Source organism: Cololabis saira, chromosome 7 (assembly GCF_033807715.1).
Source record: "Cololabis saira isolate AMF1-May2022 chromosome 7, fColSai1.1, whole genome shotgun sequence".
NCBI lineage: Eukaryota > Metazoa > Chordata > Actinopteri > Beloniformes > Belonidae > Cololabis > Cololabis saira.
In genome coordinates, this window is record NC_084593.1 from 36,533,852 (window position 1) to 36,557,860 (window position 24,009).

A 24,009-nucleotide genomic window follows, 5' to 3' on the forward strand; every position below is an offset into this window, starting at 1 on the left:
GTTCGATAGTTTCCTCTTCAAATTAAAAGCCCTGTGTTTCTTTCGCTGGACATATACACTCAATTTCTACATCTCTAACTTCTGTATCTTAAAATGAACATTTTAATCTTATAAAAAATATCATTTAAAATAAGACAGATCTGTCAACAGAACCTTTTCCTTGATCTGAAAGAGTAGAGATATTTTATTTTGGCAGGTGCAGTTGGCGCCCGCAGGAAGTAAAACACGAAACAGGATGGCCGTGTTATGGTTGTGAGCTAAATGAAAAAGAAACACCTTAAGTCCATAATTTGAAATATTAATAGTTTTGTGAGGGTGTGTTTTGTTTGGATACACATTTATGTAGACATGGCGAGCTCACTGGTAAGTTTGTTATCGTCACTACTCGGTACGCGGTGATCTTTAAACCGGGCATCTAGCCATCTGCTCGCCAACGTGCGCTTTCTGAAACACCATAAACATTTCTGAGTTTCCCTCGGTTCAAAGTTATCAATTTCATTATTTAACACGTGATTGTCACGGTAGGATTTCCGGACTCATGCCGACCAATCATGCAGATATTCGGAGGAATTTGTCAACATTTACTACGACTGCATGGACAAGAAAAGGAGGGTGAGTTTCATTCAGCCGCCAACCATCAGTGCTGCACTTTTTACATCATTTATACGAGTAAACCAAAGCTGATTGAGGGTTTTGTGTGTAATTCAGTCAGCTGCTGCATTAGAGCAGCCCCAGTGACGATGTTCATGTAATTAACAATGTTGCTGCTGTTTTTCTTTTCCCTCAACTTTATTGAAGCAAAAGACATAAGTATACACAGAATTGAGAGCAACATCAGACATATGTGTATACAACATAAACTACACAATTATACAGTCACAAATACGCCAGGGGAATTAGTCATTGACAAAGAAAAAAACAATAAACAAATATCTTATATAGCTTACAAAGGTCATAAGTTTTAACAGCTTTTTTATTTACAGAATCAGATATGGAGAATATGTATTGTTTGATATGCGGACAGCTCTGGAAAATTCGGCTTTTTATTTAAAAATTTGGATCTGTGGATATAGAATTTAGTTAAAATAACGAGCAAATTGATCAAATAAAATTTACAGTTGAGATTCCTGTCAAATTCAATATATCCAAACAATACATTTTTCCAGCACAAATTAAATTGGGGGTAGATGTGATCTACAATAAAGCGGGACAATTTACTCCACAGTTTTTTTGTGTACAGGCAAGACCAAAATAAATGTTGCTGCTGTTACATAATTAACTCACCAGAGAGCGGTGTCACTTAAACACACTTGCTACAACACCAGCAGGATATTGCGTGTGTCAGAAATATTGTGCTTCTTCATTATGAATAATACCAGCACTGGTTTCCAGAGAACAGCATCTGTTTAGATCTGCAACATTCTCCAAAAGCTGCTGATGCATTGTAATCAGTACTCGAGTTGTAAAACAAAATCAGGGGGGATGGTGGATTTTATCATATGGGGACAGATAATTTGTGCTGATTACAAATAATATAATATATTACAAATAATAGCACTGACCAAAACACCTGCAGAAATACTGCAGGAATGACATAGCAGCAGTTAAATGCAGCCTTCTGTAAGCTTTAAATATCCACTGGGCTTACATCAAATACATCAAAACACAAAAATAAAAAACAGTTTTCTGAACTTATCAATATGACTCTGTCCTTCACAGGATAAGTAAAATGGATCACCGCAAAAACTCAAAATCTTAACAAGAATATTTGTCCTATTTCTAGTTAAAATCACACTGGAAAAAATAACAATTTTCACCTGTTTCAAGTAGATTTTCACTTGAAATAAGTAGAAAAATCTGCCAGTGGAACAAGATTTTTTTGCTTGTAATAAGAAGATAAATCTTGTCCCACTGGCAGATTTTTCTACTTATTTCAAGTGAAAATTTACTTGAAACAGGTGAAAATTGTCAAAAAAGTTATTTCTCTGGTGTTATTTTTCTGGTGATGACTCTAAATGTTGAAATAACAGTAATACCACATTCATTGATGAAATGACATAAGGGATGGAAAGGGCAGTTTTACAGGGGGATGATTTTGACCGTTTTTATTTCAGGGGGGGATGCCATCCCCCCTCAACTCGAGTACTGATTGTAATACCATTCATGCTCAAGTGTGTTGTGTTGACATACAATGCTGTCATTACCTGAACACTTTGACCATCCTGGTAGTAAGTTAGTTTTTTTTTAGTAGTGAGGTGAGACCTTTTTCTATGCAGTCTGAGGACATTCCTGGAGGAGCTGTGCTTCTGCTGCATGATTTCAACCCTTTGGTCAAGCAGCTTGTAAAGAAGTTGTTTCATGTTGATGCAGGTGGCCGATGAGGTCCCGGTATGAATGTTAGGATATTGTTGTTCACCTTCCTCTCCATCCTGTTTTTGCTGTAGTATGGGGGTGTGCTTGTAGTCAGTGCCTTGTTGCACAACAAAACTGCAGGCTATCAAAAGAGTTACCGAGTGTACAGCATGACGCTGCAAGACAGAGTGATATCCTTAAGGATTGAAGATACCAAAATTGGTTGCATCACCGATCCAACGCTATGCTGATAAAATCCGGATTCAATCTATCAAGCAACAGAGGGAGACATGACATGAATCAATGATCCTGAGCTTTGACACGTCTGTTCAGAAGACTTTGTTCCAGTCATCCTTGTACCAAATAAATTGAGTAACAGCTCATCTAAGCCTTTACTTGTTTTTTTTTAAGAGATTAAGAGTGGTAAGAGTGTTTTTTTTGTTTTGTTTTTTGGTCATGCTTATCTCAAAACTGTCACTGAATCTCTTGTGTCTTGGGAAATTTCTTTTCCTGTTCCTTAGTTTCTGTGAAATACTGTTTCAAAAACTACCAGAAAGGTCACACTCTTTAAACGATTCATTTAGATTCAGTATTGGTATTTTGAAAGTGCACCATGACACCACTTTATGTCAAAAAGGATTTACACAAGAAAATGAATGTAGAGCTTTGACATTTCCAGATGTACTTTTCTAGGGACTTCTTTTTTAATAAACCATTGGGTTGAGGGTGCTGCTAGTTTTAACCATATTATTCACTGGTTTCTGTGTCCCAGAACTTGACGCGGCTCTACCTGGACAAGGCGACCTTGGTGTGGAACGGCAATGCAGTGTCAGGGCACGATGCTCTGGGCGAGTTTTTTGAGTCTCTCCCATCAAGCGAGTTCCAGGTTCAAACGCTGGATTGTCAGCCAGTTCACGGTCAGTGCGGCAATCTCACACTCAAAACATTTTCAAGTTTATGGGTGTTCTCAAGGGAACTGAGGAATTGTTAATTTATTTATTCATATGCACAATGATAACACAGTAATTATTTTAACATACAAAGACAATGCAATACAATACAAAAACAAATCAATCAATAGAAAAAGAATAGAAAGGAAAAAAGAAAAGGTAAAAGAAACAAAGAAATACACAATAAACACACAAACAAAAATATCCATGAAATGGCAATTTCATTTCAATACGAATAGCCTATTAATTTTGCCTAGATAAAAGATACCCCACCAGCTTCTTAAGGATGACGCTAACTTAAGAGACCTATCTAAAGAGTTCCAGAGTTGAGGGCCATGGAATTTGATAAAGGATTGGTGACTGGAGGTAATCAGAGTATTAAATCAGAGTATTAAAACCCAAACAAGTTGAACAAAAACTGTTTGAACATTTTAAGGTTGAGGATTTTAATTAAAGATTAAACATGTGATATTCCAGGTATGAAAATGTTACCTTATTGCATAATTGTTGTATGTTATTATTTATTTTTATATGCAGAACAAGCAACCCAAGGCCAAACTACCTTGCTTGTTGTGACTGGTGGCATCGTCAAGTTTGAAGGGAACAAACAGCGTTTCTTCAACCAGAACTTTCTTCTCACCGCTCAGGCTTCACCCAACACTGACCAGCCCGTTTGGAAGATTGCAAGTGACTGTTTCCGCTTTCAAGACTGGATTAGCTGAGACTCATTTTGTGTCTGGTTTCCTTCTATGTCTGAATACTCGACGGGAAATTATTCTCAAGGCTGATCTAGGCATATGACCACGTTGATGGAATTTTTATATTTCGTAAAGGAAATCATTTGTTAATCTGTATCCTTTATTTTGTACGTCTTGGTCGCTCTTACTGAATAACCGAGAACGGGGAAAAAAAGTTGAGCGGCAGTAGATCTGTTTAGGAGTATTTTTGTTGTTGATAACCCTTGACTGCGCCGCTCTGTATGCACACACGTGTTAGTCCAGATATAGTTGAGGAAATCTTCATTAGACCATACTGTTTAATAATTGGTACTTGTGTTTTTAATTAGAGAAAATTGGATAAAGTATCTAGGAATTGTGGCCTTTTAACACATATAAACTGCAATTGGATGTATAAAACGTTACTTCATTATTTCCTTGAGCAGCATTCAGAGTCAACAACTCCCTGAGGTCTGAAACATAAATGTAATCCAAAAGTTTTTTTGCTCACTGGTGATTTTTATGATATCCATGTTACAGCTGTTGTTTGCAGGTTGTTTGCTAGAACTCATCTTTTTCCATCAAATTTACCTTTTATATAGTGCCAACACACAACAAAAGTCAGTGTAAGGCACTGTTCTCAGAACACAAGTCCAACACAGTCGGAAAAAACAATGTTGGGAATCCACTTGATGGAAGACTTGGACCATGATCCAAGAGGATTCGGCTGCAGCCCGGGGAAAGTGAGGCTCCACTGTAAACGAGAAATGCATGAACTCCATTCTGGAGTTTGGGTAACATGTGGGAAAGGTGCTCCGTAGCGTGGACGTCATGTATATGACTACTTCCTGGAGTGCTTTTCAATTGACTCGATGTAACAATGGAGTTTTTCCTTATTATGAAACAAATCCTGTTATCACTCAACACAGTTATCCTCTCAGGACATTCAGACGTTGCAGAGCTAAACCATGAGAGGGTTGGTTTGTTTTTTCTGTGATTTGGCCAGTATGTGTTCCTTCACTCTCATGCTTTCATACCCCCTTAAACTGCATGTTGCTCATTGATAGTAACAGCTTCACAATGAAAACAACAGAGTTGGAATAAAATAAAATTTGACTTGCTTGAAGTGCTTTAAAAAGAAAAGGCCTACAAATGTCAGTAAGACCGCGTTAGAGTCCACTGTCCAGCTCTCTAGTCCCTTTTAAAGATAAAACTGATAGAATTTTAAGCAGCTCTGGTCTTTGAACATACTCCAGTTCCGGTTTGCATTTACTCAATTTAAAATGCTTAGTCTGCACTTCAAGCCGTGCACTGATTACACAACTGTTTCTGTACCTTCAGTATGTGTTGACAGAATATCGCAAACTAAAAGCTGAAGTAACAGCACAATAAGATGCTTTGAGATGTGGCATCTTGAAATGAAGCTCTTTGGGTCACAACTCGCAGAGAGCTGGCAGATAGTGGGCAGTCATTGTCTTGTGCTGTTAGTGTCTCAGTTTCCCTGTAAAATCTGACAAAGAAAGAACATTGATAGTGAGAAATATGTACTCTTCTCCAGCCTGACCTGCTCTTACTCTTGCTGTGGGTGTGAAATCCTGCTGGGTAGCCTTCGGTGTTCCCTTTGTTGTGGTCCACAAAGCAAACGTAAGCTTAAAATGAAACCTGTGCCAGAGGGCCACCAATGAGTTCAAGGAAGTTTCTTAAAAATGTTGCTATTAGGAGACGTGTTTTACTTTCAAAGGTTGACTCAGCTTCCTGAAATCTTAATAAAACATGTTTTGGTCAAGATGCCACAGGTATACTGTACAAAGCAACTCCGCTCAACAGGTTTATGACCCCCACTTTTTAAAAACATCCTACAGTACATACCGTCCCTACACTGTAGTACAGTGTACCGTGTACCCGCCCAAATGGAGAAAGAAATGCCCCAAGTTAAACTGGGTGGAGACAAAAACCTGTTTATGGCAATTTCATAACCTGTATTACTCGTTATGTATGAGCTACATTTATTTTAGTCACCTTTACAATTGTGGGGATGGGCCCATGCTTAGCCTCAATAAATCCTTTTAAACAAACCTCTATAAGGAGCAAGAAGGAACGCTACCACAGGTCCTTCATCCCCACAGCCATCAGACTTTATAATAACAAACTGTAGCCACCCGAGTGCAAAACCTGTCTCTTTGAAAGTGCAATAACCTTTGCCCGCTAAATACCTCACGTATTTTTGCACATGTAAATATTATCCGTTTTTTTGTGTTTACTATTTTTTCTCTTGTACATTACTCATTTTTCTACATTTTATATTGCTCTTTTTTATTATTTAGCTATTTATTGGTTATTTCTATTTTAATTTTTTGTATAAACCGTTGAGCGTGTGTGCGTTTGGCTGCTGCACGATTGAATTTCTCCTCTGGGAGATCAATAAAGTCTTCTATTCTATACTATAAGAAGGGGTTAGAAATCGGATGTTTGACTAATGCAGGACAACTAATGACTGAATGAATCCACGTTTTAGTGCAGGGCGTGTTACAAGTCCCTCTTCCATACTGATTAACATGAACAGAGGCTCACCGAGGTCACACAAATAACCCCAGCCACAGTAGATCCCTTGTCAGCTCATCAGTAATTGGTATAATTGATTTACGGTAGTTACATTCCACAGCTGATAATCCGGGCTGTGAGGTAATCACATCAGCTACAGTAGTTGTGTACTTACTTCATGACGTAGTTTACTAATTCAAGCATTCAAATCATATTTTGAATCCGTGCAAAGTCTATGTTTGTCTGCTTGGAAGATGTCCACCCCCCTCCAAAGAAAGTCATGCAACATTAATACGAAAAGATTTTTAATGTTGAAATGCTGAACAAGGTATGTGGCCATAATGATGGGAGCAATATATGCCAGATGAGTAACGCCTGCGTGGTGGCTGGCAGTCTACACGGCCCAGTGATCTAAAACCTGTAAGCAAACAGTACTTGGAAAAATACATAGAAAACACTCCTATGATATGAAAACTAACACTCATGTTCAGATCATTTTTGATAATGTACATTTGCCCGTTAACTGAGGTAAAATACACACAGTTTTACAGTATGCCAGGAGTGATTATATCTAGTAAGCTTCTTTTTCTTTTCTAGTAGTAAAGCATGCTTGCTTCAAATAAATAAAGGTGCCCACAAGAACTCTGAAATCATTCCTATACAAGCAAACCCTTTGACAATTTCACTTCTTACATTTACTTATCTTCCTGAGTTGTTCATACATTTTGGTCTTTTTCGTTCCCCAACAAAAAAAATAAAACATTAAAAAAAAAAAAAAAAAAAAAAAGCATAAATACAACAAAACTGACGAAACAAAAATGGATAAAACGGACATGTTCAGTTCATATTTCCTGTTGATAATCCATGTCTGCGTATCTTTGTGTGAGCATATTACTCTTAAAATCTCATGTAAACGTAACATGGCACTTCAGCCACTTGTGTAACAAATGCATCAATCGTTTTGATTTAATCTAGTTGACTCTTACGACCACACTACTACAAAAGTACTGCAGACTGAAGGCACAGTAACATCAGTACTCCAACTTCAAAGGAGCAAAGCACGCCGCTTTGATAATGACCTTTGTTAATATTAGTTTTCTCTAAAGTGGAAGCCACAACAAAGAATCAGTGACATCTGGACAACAGTGGTATTTTCATCGTCAACGCGTCAAAGCGAGTGGAAACACAAAGGAGTGAATGGCAGTTAGGTGCTGTAAATATCTCGTAACCCCTCCGGTAAAATAAGACTTGCAGCTTCCGTGCACCTCTCACACGAAGCTTCTCTACACACAAGATAAATAGAAAGCAGCACATGTGGATCAACAGCTACAACTATTTACAGCTTTTGTCTTTAAGACCTTTTCAAGTGAAAGCCTGCGATATACAAAAACAGCCAAAAGCTGGGTACCAGGGCCATTATGTACTAGCTGGGAGCCCGGACGATTCTGAGCTTTGGAAGAGAATCTCTGGACCTCCTTCCGTCCGACGGGATCTTCACCAGTCACGATCCGACACGGGGCAGGTTTGACACGTTATGTGAACGGGAGCGCCGCTGAGGCACTTATGGAACATACTAATCCACTAACATGTGAGTGGTTTCTGGACGGTATACTTTCATCTACTCAGCAGCCACTTGCTAATTTTCCTAACATGTTTCCTATTGTTTTAACTCGTCGTGGGTGTACTCCAGGAATTTTCAATTAATCTTAACTTCCAGACTAGTTCCTATTTGTGCATTCGTCTGGTGAAGCCGGGCTAACTATTTACACATCCAGTGGTTATGATGACGCAAGACTTGTGAGTAGAACTCGATTATTTCCCTCCATACATTCTCTCTATGTGCTGGAAATAGTGGTTCTTCAGCTCCTTCCTCTTCAGCTTGAATGCATCTGTAACAAGACCCGTCTCTGGGGTCCACGGATCAGGACTCAGATGCACCTTGACTGGAATCTCAAACCGCTGCAGCTTAACTAGAAGAGGAAGAGGACGAAGATGCTTAATACATTGGAGTAATTCATTTCTCTCCCATTTCAAAATGACAGGTACATGATATTTAGTCATTTCAAATTCTGACAGCAGTAAGATTTAAAAGTGTGTTCATGTCTTACTTTTAGCAGCAACCTCCTTGATCTCCCTCAGAACCTCCGTTTCCATGCCGGGGTACTTGCAGATCTCCTCCCACGATCCCTCCATGCCTTTCTGCTTGGCTAGCTCCGTCAGCTTCTTCTGGTTGGGAACCACAAAGCTGATCACGTAGTTCTGCTCGCTACAACAGTCAAGATTTGGGAAAGAAAAAAAAAAAGGGTTGATAAAAAGATCATGGGTTATTTGAAGTGAACTGAGAGCATTTGCAGTTTAAATAATCAGATAAACCAGTGATTAAAATGTGGAATCAGGGGCCGCTGGGGGTCCAGTGGTTAAAGCAAGCGGCCCCTGTACCGAGGCTACAGTCCTGCAGCGGTCGCAGCGGTCCCGGCCTGTGGCCCTTTGCTGCATGCTGTCTTCTTGTCTACACTTTAAATAAAAGGCTACTAGAACCTCAAAATCTTTTTTTAAGTCGAATCAGTCACTTTTAGATGAAGCGATGACCCAAGAATTTAAAGAGGGTTATTTAATGTGTTTCTTTGAATTAATAATAATAATAATAATAATAATAATAGCATTGTTTCTATTTAGCTCTTATACAAGCTCCCATCTTTTCTGAAATCATGGTTGTAACGAAATACTTTTTTTTACTTTTATCTCTGGGATGTGAATCCCAACATTTGAATAAATAGCAACTAAACAATTTGAGTCTCAAGGTTAAATGAAAAGCAGCAGTGGGTTTTTGTGAAAGGTGATATAGCAAGTAATTGTATCTGCATTTCAAGGCAGCGTTTATCATTTACAACTGTTGCAGAAGATTTGGATATGCAAACAGAAGTCAGATATGTAAAGAGTACATGTTGTTTGTCTAACATTATGAATACAAAAGAGAACTTGTTTTTGAAAAAGCAGCTGGTTGTTTATCCTTGAATTTACTGCCAGCGTACATAAGCAGCGGATGAAGCCCAGTTCCATATTTTGTTTGTCATTTGGATGGAAGGCAGCTTCCTCACCTGTTAGCGTATGCACAGATGTTGTCTATGAGGGGGCAACTTTTCAGTGCAGATTCCACTTTACCAAGAGACACATACTCCCCCGCCTGCAGCTTGACCAAGTCTTTCTTGCGGTCTAAATGAGAAGAGAAAAAACTGGTCAATGAGATTGGATATCAAGTGGAGTGTAGAATTTGTGGATGTAGAAACTACAAACAGTGCGTTTTGGAAACAGAATTTGTGTTTTGATGACACAGGTTAGATTATTATCATACACACCCACTATTTGTAGACAGCCGTCAGGGTAAACCTCTCCGATATCTCCAGTGCAGAACCATCTCTGACCTTTTTCATCAACAAAAAAGTCCTTGTCATTGTTTTCGTTCCTGTAGTAACCCAAGGTCACATTGGGACCGCCAATAAGGATCTCCCCTCTAGGATGTGGCTTGTCTTTGCCGGTGTATCCACCTGAGTGGTAAAATTAGAACAAATCAGTTCACATGATCAAAATACTTCCCCTTCTGCTCCCTGAATGCAGCATTTGCCACCGTGTTTGTATGCCTACCTTCAGCCCAGTCCCTGAGTCTGATCTCACAGCAAATCAGAGGAGCTCCGACACGACCAGTGCTGATGTCTGCAACTACACAATGACACACGGTCTTATTTCTCACTTTTAGCATCAATGAGCCTCTCTGCATTATGGTACATTATTCAACCAGACCTCCTACTTTAAAAAACGCCACCATACCTTCTGTGATGGTGCCAGCGCCGCATGTCTCCGTGAGGCCGTAGCCCTGACCCACCGGACAGCAGAAACACACATTCATGAACCTCTGAGTGGCCGAGGAGAGAGGAGCTCCTCCGGACAGCATCATCCTCACTTGCCCCCCCAGCAGTTTCTTCACTTTACGGAACAACAAGCTGCAAAAAAAACCAAAAAAAAACAAAGTTTTATTTGAAGATGAAACGAAAAACATGACACATCAGTAAAAGGGTAGAAGGAAACACTGGTTTCTTACAAATTGCAGAGTGGTGCATCATAGCCCCGCTTGACCTGCTCCAGTTTGTAATTGTAGCCCAGAGTAAACAGCGTCTTCTGAATGTAACTCATTTCCTGTATTTTACTCATCACGTTCTTGTTGATGCGATCCATGATTTCCTTTTGAGGAGAGAACATACAAGATTTCCAGGTGCTTAATTCAAAATGAGACTTAATTACCAAAAAACAGTAATAAGTTATGTAGATAAAGAAGATAAAATTAAAAGGAAATATTCTTACAGGCACCGCTGCCATCAAAGTGGGTCTGAGCACAGAGCAGTCTCCTTTACTTCCTTTCTTTATCTTAGTGGACTAAAGGAAACGGGGGACAAAAATAACTCATTATTTATAATTTAAGTATAATGAGCCACACCCACCCAGACAGAAATAGGAAAGAAAGATAAATAAATAATAACCATGTGTTACTCATTATTACCTGGTCTGACAGCGTCTGTGGGGATGAGTAGCCGATCCGGCAGCCATATGTGACACAGGAGATCTCAGCTGTCATCTCCAGAACATGAGCCAAGGGCAGATAGGCTATGTAGGTATCGTCAGGCCTGCCAAAACATAGTGTGTATGAGAAAAAGAATGAGGAGAATAGTTTCATATACATCCAGTATGCACATGTAGTTCCTTACTTTACAGGATAACATGTAGTCTGTTAAAAAAAAGAAATAAAAACAACTCACCCCAGTCCGGGGATGCGTTCGCACTGGCCCGTCATTCCTGCAATCAGGTTGCTGTGGACGATCATGACTCCTTTAGGCCGGCCTGTGGAGCCGCTGGTGTACATCACTACAGCCAGGTCAGAGGGCTGGGGCTTCACAACGTCCATCTGCACTGTAGGACAAGTAAAGCAGTCTTTCATGTTGCACTGTGTATGTGGATATTTTTACCCCAAACTTTGACAGAATGGCCCATCCACGGTTGAGTAAGAAATACTTACTATTCTCTGGTCGCGTGCCCAGCTCTCGCACCGCCTGCATGCTGTGGATGGAAACTCCTGCTGGGTAACCGTCTGTGCTCATCTTCTTCTGGTTCACGTAGATCACGTGCTTCAGTTTGGGGATCTGTGGCAGGACGTTCTGAGCCGGAAAAGCAAACCATATTACAACAGGATGCACAATTACACAACCTTCCTTTAATCGGTTATTTAAAGCATTTGTTGTAACAAACTAGTTTGTTGAAATTGTTGAAAACCGCACATTTTACATTTCAACTGTTGCCATGTTGTTTTTTTGGTTTCACTTTACTGTTCTTTGTGGGCTTTTCTTAATACTCTACATAGAACTGGCTTAGTCGGTCACTATTGGTGTTCTGCGACATGGAGGAGGCAAAATTATGATTTTGTTTAGTTGAAAATCACATCTTTAAAACATAGAAACAATTGTTGCCAATAGCTTTGTTCTTTTCTTAATAGTTTCGATTTTTCCATTTTCTATACTAGTGGTGGGGAAAAAATTGATATTGCAATATATTGTTGCGCTCTCTGTCGCAATAAATAATCGATAAACTGACGGCAAATATCGATATTTTATTACAACACACATAATGGATTTAGGCGGTTGTCACCGCACTATTGTTCATGAACTTTAATTTGTCTAGGAAGCAGTGAGGTACTATGCAAAATTAAGTTGCTTACTGACTTTTCAGTATTAGAAACAAAGCAGTGCACTGTCCTGGTTTATATAAAACATGTTATTAATGTTCATGCACTTTAATTTGTCCAGCTGTACAGTGTTTACATTTACAAGCCTAGGAGGCAGTGAGGCTCTATACAAATGCACTTTCTTTGTACATTGTATGAAGTTTTGAATAAATGCATAACTACAGACATTTTCCTTTTTATGGGTATTTTTTCTTTTTCAGTCACATATATCTTGATATATTGTTGATGAAATTTCTTACAATATATTGAATATCGTAGATATCGTGTATCGTGATATTATCGTTATCGTGGACCACATATCGCCTTAGTATTGAATCGTGAGTTACCCGTATCGTCCCACCCTATTCTATACCCATCTGTCACGCGGGTCTGCAGGAGCCATTCCCCGCTCATTATAGGTGAATGGCAAGGGTACGCCCAGTACACGTCAGCAGTTTATCACAGGTCCACATAGTCAGCGTTTACAAAAAATTAAAAATCTAACATTAACTATGAATTCTAAGCACCGTCAACTTTGTTGTATAAACTCATCGGGATTCTGGAGGCAATTCTAAATTTTAATCACACTGCTGTTGCCTGGAAACATGGATATACACTCTCTGAACGAGTCTGCAAGAATAACCCTTTTCAGATTATTTCTCAAAATGTGCTAAAGCAATCAACTTTAATATTAAAACGAATTTGCTTTTAATTAAATACATCTCAGAATATCCTATGTTTAGTCTCTTCTGCATCTGTGGACAATATTCTACATTACACTTCATAATTAACTATTTGATCTTTTTCTTAGGACCACTTACACAGTTAGAAAAGTTCTATCAGAGCACTGAAATCACTATTTTTCCTTGTTCTTAGGGAGAGTTGTTCTGAACATTCACTTTAGGAGATTAACTCACTTTCAGTTTAGTCTCGAGCAGCTCCGTGCTGGTAACCAGATGTGTAACGCCGGTCTCGTTGAGCCCGTATGCAATCGCCTCCTCTCCCAGTGTGGCATAGAAAGTCACCACTGCAATGAATAAAATACCGCTGAGTGACAACATAACATATATAAACAACAGATATCACATTTATAATTCTACCAGTTATCTTATTGTAAATGACATTCTAAAAGCTACTTACATGGGAAGTTGTGCCTGAAGCATGTCTGGGCAGTAATCATCCACTCAGCTCTGGTTTCACAGAAGATTGCAATGGTGCTTTTGGACTGCTGCCCCAGAGCTGCCAGTCCACAGCCAAATTCATCCACTATGGCGTCCACCTCGTCATAGGAAAGCCATTTATACTCCCCCAAGATCAGCTAGAAGGAGAAAGGGTCAGTTGTAGCATCCTTTTGACCTCTAACTTTGCATCTGTCACAGAACAAAATGTACGAATCACCAAACATACCTTTTTAAAAACTTTCCCATTGCGCTGTATCTCGTTCTCTTCACTTAGTATATCACGGGTGCCGAGACAGTGATCTCCTCCAAAGCGCTGCACGGCATACTTGAACAGCTTGTCCAGGGTGTCCTTGTCCGGGAAGTCCTCCGTAGCCAGGGAATCAAAGTGGTCCACAGAGCGGTACGGGCCCTCCCGGCAGCCGGACGTGGATCGCGCCTTTATCCGATTGGACAGAGATTTTCTTTGGCCGGCTCCCGTGATGAAGTACCAAGGAAGGAATGAGAGGACGGAGTACAGCCATATCAGGAGGTGGATCGGAAACAAGAGGAACGACTGGAGAGTGGAGTTTAGCTGGGCACCCATGTTGGGAGATTGTGTGGAAGCAACGGTTGGTCAGGCAGGTCGAGATTGGCCACTGTTTCCAAAAATATCCGAGGACTGTCACGACAGATGTCTTGGTTGGGAAGAGTAAAAGGCCTCGCACACACCAATGGTTCCACCGCAGCGGGGCTAAAACAACTGTTCAACTGTTGCCACCGCTTAAACTAGCTGACACAAAGACATGGACACAAAAAAAAGGGGAAAAGATGACCATTAGCCACAGATAATTCATACGTCAGATTTACAAATTGGGATTTATTTTCTCCCAAACAGCAGTCACATGACCACAGCCATGTCACAGAGGAAGCTGTGAGGAGTTGTACCAACCCCACAGTTCACGGAGCAAAAGAACTGACAAAAACAATGGTGTCTGTGAATAAGAGCGAGATACTCTGACCTAAGACATTGCCTTGCATCTTTAGAGACTAAACTAAGAATGAACAGAAGCTTACCTCCTCCCTCTCCTGTCCATCAGAGCTGCATGCATACATGTACAGACGTCTGAGAGAAAACAAGTCAGCACTAAAGAGTCCCCTCCCTTTGATTCAATCACCTGCCTTCGTACAATAAGAAACAGGTTATCTGAAAGGTCAGTAGGGGATGATGCAGGGTTGAGACACAAGCCCCTCTGACTGGCTATTGTCCAATGACAACGGCCCTATGGATAACGCTGAAGGGGATCGAGCTGCAGACAACCAATGACAGTACTCTTGAGGCTCACCCCACTCCATGCACAGGGAAAGGTCACTTTAGTGCAAACTCGGTCTGTTAATGGCATAACAGCACAGAGGGTGAGAGGAGTTAAAACCGGCCCCTCTGACTGTGCCGTGAGGCTGAATGGCTGCTTACATCTCCACAAGACGGCTCTTTAGTCTCACGCACAGCTGCGCTCTCTGGAACTATGACATGTTGTGTCATGTCAACAAAGAGAAAAGAACGCAGTCCAACAAATCTGAACAGGATAAAAAGCAGATCCTGCTGTATATAAACTCTGACGTACTATTCCTCCCCTAAATTGTGTAACTGGTACTGCTCATCCTTGTGGCATTAACTCCACAAACACTGATTCACCTTCCAATGAATCACATGTCCAGTGTGCGTCAACACCTCTGAAAACCTCCATGGAAAACTAGCTGCAGTAGGAGTAAGATAAATAAATAAATGGATGAAGAATGCAGTGTTTGACTGGGAAGGTTTCCTGTTCACGATAACACACCTGTGGGAGCGGTAGGATCTCCGGAAAACACTTTGTTTTAACATTAAACCTGTTCTGGTGGGAGAAAATTCAAACTAATGACGTGGTTTTAAAGAAAACACACACGTGTCGCCTTCATTTGACGTGTGCCTTTACGTTGAGCTGTTTAATGCTGCGTTCCATTTACCTCAGAAGTCGGAACTCGGAACTGGGAATGACGTCACAGCCGAGTTATCAGTGTTCCAGTTACAAAGTAGGTAAACAAGTTTGTAGTTCGCATATACCACATGAAAAATGTAAATTACACTATAGCAGCATATATATGCCGAACAATACTTGTATACGACTGATTTAGTGTGACCAAAACTAGAATGAACTGCTACGATTTTTTACAGAGCTCTCTTCTACTGTTTACAACCGGGGCAGCCATCTCGGAATGTGAACTCGGGGTGGTGAAGACTCTCCCACTTTCCCAGTGGGAAATCCCACTTCGAGGGGCGTTCCAGTTGAAAATTCCGACTGGGAATTGGGAAATCCCCACTTCCGAGGACAAATGGAATGCGGCATTAGTATCGCATCTGGTTCAAACACATCACATCATAAAAACTCGGATGAAGCCCAAACACCAAGACGCATTAATGTCCCCGTATCCTGATGATAGCAGATGATTTGTGAGGCTGTCTGGTGGTGGTTTATTCAGCGGGATGAGGACGGGAGGCTGACAAAAGCCGCCACGCGTCGCTGCTGCAGCTGCTGCTGTTGAGCAACAACCGCCAGCCGTTCAGGATGATTTATGGTTCCGCGTAACACCGACGCATAGCGGTGCGCTTCGCCGCGTACCCTACGGCGTAGGCTCTGCGTCGATTTAACGCGGAACCATAATTCGGGCTAAGCACCTCACTGTTGTCCCCACAAATTAAGTCAAACAGAGACACACAAGCGGATAAAAGGCGTTAATACGATTAGGTTTCTCAGCTTGTGAGTGATACCGTGCTTAAGCGGCTAGGCTCGTGGCTTTCTTACCCTCCTAGATGATCAGATGAGGCAGATGAAGCAGATGAAGCCGGGCTGCGCGGCTCAGACTGACCGGCAGTAACCTCTGCTGAGCAGCGAGACGCCGGAACCTGACGTCATCTGAGTCCACGTCTCTCCACCAATCACAAGCCGGAGCGGACTGGCACTCGTTGGTCCCCGTTTTTTTTTTTTTTTTTTACTCTTGCGTCCTCAAAATGACAGGATGCCTCTGTCAGATGTTGGTAACGTGACTTGTCCTGTTATTGACGCATTTTCTTAAAATCTGTAACTGACATGAATATAGAGATAAATAGAGATAGATCTTTTTGTCATTATCACCAGGTACAACGGAATTAAAAGTGCTTTCCAGTCAATGCACCATATAAAATAAATAAAAGATAAAGTAACTAAAAAAAATAAAAAAATAAAATGAAGTAAAAACAAATAAATAAATATATATATATATATATATATATATATATATATATATATATATATATATATATATATATATATATATATATATATATATATATATATATATATATATATATATATATATATATATATATATATATATATATATATATATATATATATATATCTATATATATTTTTTTTTTTTTGTTTTTTTTCACCCCTCCACACTACACACATTACAAAAACTTTCATCAACATACAATCATTTTTGTTATTGCGCATTAGCTCCATTTGTTAAGAGTGGTAATTGCTGTTGGGTAAAAGCTGTGTTTGATAGATGTATATATGAAAATTACTTCTACAGTTTCTGTGAAATGAATGTACGTGCTTCAAGAAAAAATAAAAAAATGACATTTTCTGAGCTTTGTATAATTATATATTCAGCTTATTATTATTATTATTATTATTATTATTATTATTATTATTATTATATAATATTTTTTGTTTCTGAGCGATCGTGTTTTAGATTAGATTAGATTCCACTTTATTGCCATTACACATGTACACAAGTACAGAGTTTGGCATCCAATCAGAAGTGCAACAGAAAGTATTATAGTAAATACAGTATATATACATTAAATAATGGAGAGATATTTCAATTTTATTAATAGAACAATATTCATCAGCTCTTTAGGGTTAACCCAACTTGACATATTTTGATGAACAGGTAAAATGAAAACTGGAACATTGCTGACTACTTGGGAAAGAGACAATCTGCACGCAAACGGACATCCGTCGGCTATTGCAAACATAGGATTAACTGAACTGTCACTGAGAATACAGTCATAACCTCCTGTTTTCAGTTTATGTCCAAAATGTACACCACAGCGTACTGTCCGTTTGGATTTAAGTATCAGTTTACGAGGTCGAAAAATAAAAACAGAAGCAAAAAATACAGTATTTGAAGAAATATTGGCCTACCAAATATATGTATGCCAATGTCGCCTTCTAGTGGTTAAAAAGAGGAAAAGCAGAATGGAATATTATGTTCAAGGTCTATAAAATTATTTCTAAAACAATATTTTTCTGTCTCAGAGTGATTAAAATAAAAATGTCCTTTATATGCGAACGTTTCTATTTCTAACTCCTCCTCCCCTTCAACAAACATGGTTTTTAAGTCTTGTATTCATTGTCAATGCCGGGTGTGTCACTGCCACATTGCTTTAAACACAAAGAAGCGTTCATACCAGTGATATACAATATATCAAATAAGCACATACAAACAGTAAAAAAAAAAAAAAAAAAAATGAATTGTATAGAAACCATTTAATACAATGCAACATTTTACTTAGTTCTTGATTTCTTTCTTATTCTTAAAGTCTCCTTGTGCCACACTGTACGGACATGTTCTGTATCTGGTTTGCAGTCTGTACATTTTTCTTATAACGTATTTTCTCAACAACTGTGCAAGCAAGCATACAAATTATCTGTACCAGCTTTTTCTTTTTCAGGGTCACAGGGTAAATATATATTTCAATAGGCAAAGTAAAATGTATGTTCATCACAGTAATCTACCTTCAAAACATGTCCTTATCGTGAAGCTGGTTTTCATGCCGTGTTTGATGTGAATAAATACCACATCAGTATTTGTATATTGGTAAATGTAAAAAAAAAAAAATGTTTTTATAGCCTATTGTACGAATACTCCCACAAACCTAATTAGTCCAAATGTATATGTACATATACATATATAAATGCAAATATTTGTACAAAAAGTATATTTTCTTCATCATGACTTCATCATGGAAAATTGGGTCACCAAAGACAGATATCTTTTACAATGCTGGTGCAATTGATACGAGCATTTCGTGTGAAACGTGCACATCCTGTTCTGACCATGTAAGCCCATGTAGAGGGCAGTGTTGTCCAGTGACTAACAAGGAGCGGAAGATGCGCTTGTTTTTTTTAACCAGAGCAGCCCCACATTTTTATGTTTCCCCAAGTTCATTTTCAGATATGTGTCGGAACACATAGCTGTAGAGAAAACAGATATTACAATTAAAATGTATCTTTAATTAGGCTGGAAGACTGAAAGACGTGTTCATTCATGCGGAGCTGCAGAACAGACTGAGCGATCGTGTTATCCCCGCCCCTGCGGCCCACCTTCTACATCAAAACATTCGCATCACGTAACTGTTGCCCCACGTGTTTCCAGCGCTGCTGCACAAAAACATCACGGGTGGTTGTTGCAGCTGTGCGCGCTACAAATACAGCACATGGTGGCATTTGGACGCTGTTTGTCGCGACTGGCACCATCAGGCTTGAAGTCCGAGCTCGTTTTAACGCAGATTTATCAACTTTGACTTGCGTAGGATTTACTTTACTGCCAGTGTTCAAACTTTAACTTATAGCTGAGTGAAAAAAAACAGCCCGAACCCACCGAGAGGTTTTCTGTAAATCCACCTGTCTTAGTTTCCACTTGGTTGCAAGCATGTCGTCTGGTGCAAAACAAGTTAAAAGCTGCCCAATCCCGACCAAGGTGCTCACCCTGAAGGACTGGTCCCAGCTGCCGGACTGCTACAGCCAGACACCCGGAGGGACGCTCTTCTCCACCACGCCCGGGGGTAAGACCAACACATGTTATGCCTACCTTGCATTTTTGAAACATGTACATATTTGAAGATGTTATGAAAATGTTTTTTCTTTTATGTGACGGCTAAACCCTGAATTATGGTTCCGCGTTAAATCGACGCAGAGCTTACGCCGTAGGGTACGCGGCGACACGCACCGTACTACGCCGTGGGCACTGCGTTGGTGTAACGCGGAACCATAAATCACCCTTAGACGCTTCTGTATTTCGAGTTTTAACATGGAAAGAAAGAAACTCTCGCGAGAAGTTGCAAATAATATGGTAGCACGTATACATAATGGCACGTGATTATAACTTATGTTGTTTTGATTATTCAAATACAGAATTTTCTACATTGGAAACAACTCTAAGGTACAAAATACATTTGTTGAAGGGGTTGCGTTTGTTTGGCATAAGCAGTTTGGCAAGATGTGCGCTTCTGGACACGTCAGAAACCACAGTTATGGGAGGGTGGTGGTTTGGATCTACTGTTTTTGTCATACAGGGGTCTTAATTTTTGGCCTCCACATGACAAATTGATATGCGCTTTCTAAGAAATTAGTCGTTGCTACATCGCAAACTTCTCGAATAACACGGAGGGCTGGATAACCCGTGACTAGAGGGAGTAGTTGCGGAGCTGCCAGTGCAGCGGTGTGATTGGCCCTGGTTTGGGGAGCTGCAGAGAACGCGCTGTACAGTTTAAAAAGGGGTGGGGAGTGAGGCGTTTTAGAGAGTAGGATGTGAGTTTAAGTGCATAGGCTATGTATGTAAAAATACACACTGTAGGGAAGGATGTTGATTTCCACTGCCCTGCACATGTTGCAACACCCCTCTCATGTATAGCTTGGACACTACAGTGGATTCCAGCCCCCTTTGATACCCACACTTCTCTCTACCCCTCCTTCCCTCCTTCTCCCCTGCTTCCCTTTGTCCAGGATGAACTGTTCAAAACTCAGTCATTGCATAACATGTTTTGCAGTGCAGAAGGCTGAGCTGATATTGCACATAAAAGCTCAAACTCGACAGGTCACGCCTAAGTCGTTCCCTGATATGACTTTCCCCAGCAAGTCTTTTATGACCCTGTTTTTGTTTCTAGTGGTGGCATGTAAAACTTTTAATCCGGTCACGACTGCAGCAGCATCAAAACATTTAGTCAATCAAAATATGGTCCGTTAAGTGTTTATCGCAAACCTTTTTGCACAAGAGAACTATTAATCCCCCACCTATTCTTACAGAGGTGCTAGTGTTTTTCCTCAGACTATTCATATCACTTAACAAAAGGATGTAAAATCTGAAGGTTGTGTAGTAGAGATCAAACTCTGTTATCTTTATCTCCACATCCAACACAGGTACCCGCATCATCTATGACAGGAAGTTTCTCTTGGACTGCCGGAACTCCCCTCTTGCCAGGACCCCCCCATGCTGTCTCCCCCAGATACCGGGGGTGACGGTACCTGCCACACACCCCATCGGCAAACTGCAGGACCTCAAAGAGGAGGCAGAGGAGGAAGAGAAGGATATTGCTGGTAAAAGTTGATCTAGTGTTTGTTTTTCTGTGTGTGTGTGGCTAGGAAGATGTCGCTAATATAACTTAGTTGATTGAAGAACCTGTAGTTTGTAGTTAAAATGTGCCTGCCAATGACTCTTTATTTACAGGACTGTCTCAGAAAATTAGAATATTGTGATAGTTCTTTATTTTCTGTAATGCAATCTAAAAAAACAACAAACAAATGTCATACATTCTGGATTCATTAAAAATCAACTGAAATATTGCAAGCCTTTTATTTTAATATTGCTGATTATGACTTACAGTTTAAGATTCCCAGAATATTCACATTTTTTGAGATAGGATATTTGAGTTTTCTTAAGATGTAAGCCATGATCAGCAATATTAAAATAATAAAAGGCTTGCAATATTTCAGTTGATTTGTAATGAATCCAGAATGTATGACGTTTTTGTAATTGCATTACAGAAAATCACAATATTCTAATTTTCTGAGACAGTCCTCTATATCCATAGCAGGGTTCTCTTATTTATTTTCCGACACATTGGATGTGGATGCTTTTCAGTCTACTACTAATCCTCTTAATTTTCAGCAAATGTGGCCCTCATAGTTAAGGGTTATCTCACTAACGGGCACCCAGAACTGATCCCATTGAGTAAAGTTGGCATATCTTAATCTAATATGCTCTCAGCGGCCTCTTTATTATGTTGTTCAGAGCGTTATCTGGCAGTTGTGCAGTTCTTGCCGTGACAGCAGTTATGCTGTGTTATTCAGTCCCTCGGAGGGTATGACCTCTTGAGTATGACTGGGATTTCAGCACCTACAACTGGGCCAGCAGCTACAGTCAAACAGCTGCTTACAGTAATCATGCAGTGTTACTGTCTGCTCCTATAACTGAGGATGAAAACATTGTCTCAATTGGTAACTTTACAGTCACAGTGCTGACTGGATTATTTCTGATGAGCTCTTCTAGCCAGGTTTAAAATCCCTTGATTTTGATTTTTTATTTATTTATTTATATATATATTATATTTTTTTTTATTTTTTTTTTGTTTTTTTCCTAATTTAAGCTCTTAAGTGTGCATTTATAAAAACACATCTCCTTCATTATTCCCATCTGAGCACACATGAGAGTTGGAGTCGACTTACTTATTCCCCTGCCCACGAGCCTCTTGGTAAACACAGGACAAACTGTAGCTGCGCCCCGCCAAAAACCAATTTGATAAGAACGTTGGCTTGTTCTGTTTCTGTGGTCTGTTAAAGAGGTGTTATCTTCAGGCAGAAAAACAAATGGTCAAGAACCCCCCCCCCCCCCCCCCCCCCCCTTTGGATCTAACCTACTTTTCTGTTCCTCTTTTAACAGATGACAGCCAGTTTGAGATGGACATCTGAGCACCAGTATTGCCTCCTGTGGAGAGTCATTGATTTAAACTTTCGTAAAGGTCATTGACTATACTGCATTATATAAAGGTTTGTTTTGTTTTTTATCCACTTTCTTTTGTGAGGAAATGTAGGGTGAATTCACCCTTATTGGGGGGAAAAAGTATGTGTTAAGACAAAGATGGCATAATTGTTTGGTTGCTCACTCACACCGGAGAAAATGCAGGATTGGAAAATCCACTTTGATTTAACCTTTTTTTTAATATTCTGTAAATAAGAAATTTGTACTATGTAGCCTGTTGCTTTTTTTTAAGTTTGGGGGTGGGGGGGGGTTATTACATTAAGACATGTATAGAGGGATTTTTCAAATGTCAGTTTTTGTTTTCTCAATTCTGTTAAAGGAGGGCCAACTTCCTTTTGTGGGTTTGAGAATCAGGGGGCCTACTCAAAATCAGCTCTGAGTTTATTTTGTATGGAAGGAGTATTGAAATGTACATTTTCAAATAAAGGCTGAAAAATTCCCATTTTGTGTCTCCTTTTTTCGTTCATTTTGATACGACCAGTGGCAAAAAACGTAATCATTTGTATAAATGAGATATAAATTGCTTTTTTTTTTTTTTTTTTTTTTTTTTAGAAAAAAAATTAAAGATTAATAAAATGACCCAAAGAGCTCAACTTTACTTTGGGGAGTTTTGGTTTGAATGTGTCACAAATTCTTAGTTGAAAATTAAACTTTTTTTTTTTTTTTTTTTTTTAATACTAAATCCATAACATTGACATAAATTGGGGCATTGTCATTTTTAAATCAATCAGTATAATTTCTTGCCCGATGGACTTTATATGATGAAATTCAGAGCGTTTACAGTCTAATTCAATGTGCCGCAATGCTAATAGGGGAAACCTCACAATAGTCTGTGTTCTCCAATGGAAATGAATGTGGTCCCACAAACCTACATGGTAAGTAATGAATCTGTTAACTTAAACATTAAGTAACTTTGTTTTTGTCCACACTTGGAGGCGTTCAGGCATGAGCAGACACAGTTGCCTTATCTGTTTGTACACTAATTTTTCAGGAAGTATTCAATATTGGTGCAAAATCAAAGGTGTCAAATGCATAAATATCTTGCTGAAGTTTGAGCTTTGACCAGTCGTGCATATTAAGGCCATACACATCTGAAAAGGAGACACAGAAAGCAGCACATTTTCTGACATGGCAAGAAGAGAGCATTTTTAAGTGGACCAGATGAATTAATAAGAGGCTCGAGACCACTCAGGCCTATATTGGCTGCACGTTGTGCCTCGGAGTCGAAGCTGCATCTGCGCTCTCTGTCCAGATCTGCAGATATTCAGACTTGACTTTAAACGAGTGTCTGCTCTTAAAGAATGTGGGCAGCTGCACCCACGGGCCAGAGATAGCAAAGCCACAATGCAATGTAGGGGTGGAGCGCTAGGCTGCCCTGACTGAGCACTTATCTCATTGAACGTTTATGACATAAATATTTTTCTGCACTCGAGCTGTTAAAGTTGCAAACTGAAAGATACTGCAGGTGTCAAGGTACGACTCAAGTCCAGAGAGAGGAGATGAGCTGGTGTGCGTCATGTCTGATGTAGGTCAGCTTGTGCAGCTGTTCTAGTCTCACTTGGTAATCGCTTCCAGGAACATTAAAGTCAAAGACTAACATGTGGCCTTCTCCATTGCCTCTTTTTTTTTCTGTAATAAAATTGACACATCTAGAGTCAATATTTGCAATCCTTTCG

General features: G+C 39.7%; 3 protein-coding genes across 5 annotated transcripts; 2 read left to right on the forward strand and 1 right to left on the reverse strand.

Annotated features, from left to right (window-relative positions):
* Positions 1-212: 212 nt before the first annotated feature.
* Positions 213-4,515, forward strand: nxt2 (nuclear transport factor 2-like export factor 2). Its single transcript, XM_061726380.1, has 4 exons — positions 213-363; positions 526-612; positions 3,125-3,269; positions 3,840-4,515. Exons 1-4 carry the CDS (start codon positions 349-351, stop codon positions 4,022-4,024), a joined length of 432 nt encoding a protein of 143 aa, XP_061582364.1. The 5' UTR covers positions 213-348; the 3' UTR covers positions 4,025-4,515.
* Positions 4,516-6,856: 2,341 nt separating this feature from the next.
* acsl4a (acyl-CoA synthetase long chain family member 4a) lies at positions 6,857-16,412 on the reverse strand. 3 transcript variants are annotated; one of them, XM_061725788.1, is made up of 15 exons: positions 16,327-16,412; positions 13,734-14,272; positions 13,467-13,644; positions 13,244-13,353; positions 11,625-11,763; positions 11,368-11,518; positions 11,112-11,235; positions 10,916-10,987; positions 10,656-10,795; positions 10,385-10,557; positions 10,202-10,276; positions 9,916-10,104; positions 9,658-9,772; positions 8,668-8,825; positions 6,857-8,529 (listed from the first exon to the last, which is right to left on the reverse strand). In XM_061725788.1, exons 2-15 carry the CDS (start codon positions 14,088-14,090, stop codon positions 8,372-8,374), a joined length of 2,139 nt encoding a protein of 712 aa, XP_061581772.1. In that variant the 5' UTR covers positions 14,091-14,272; positions 16,327-16,412; the 3' UTR covers positions 6,857-8,371. The 3 variants fall into 3 exon arrangements, with proteins under 3 accessions (XP_061581772.1, XP_061581774.1, XP_061581773.1); XM_061725790.1 differs by having other exon boundaries at positions 13,734-14,181; positions 16,327-16,403; XM_061725789.1 differs by having other exon boundaries at positions 13,734-14,276; positions 16,327-16,364.
* A 2,531-nt stretch (positions 16,413-18,943) lies between these two features.
* eif4ebp3l (eukaryotic translation initiation factor 4E binding protein 3, like) lies at positions 18,944-22,775 on the forward strand. The gene is made up of 3 exons (XM_061726381.1): positions 18,944-19,361; positions 20,716-20,892; positions 22,235-22,775. The coding sequence occupies exons 1-3, from the start codon at positions 19,229-19,231 to the stop codon at positions 22,261-22,263; spliced, it is 339 nt and encodes a 112-aa protein (XP_061582365.1). The 5' UTR covers positions 18,944-19,228; the 3' UTR covers positions 22,264-22,775.
* Positions 22,776-24,009: the final 1,234 nt, after the last annotated feature.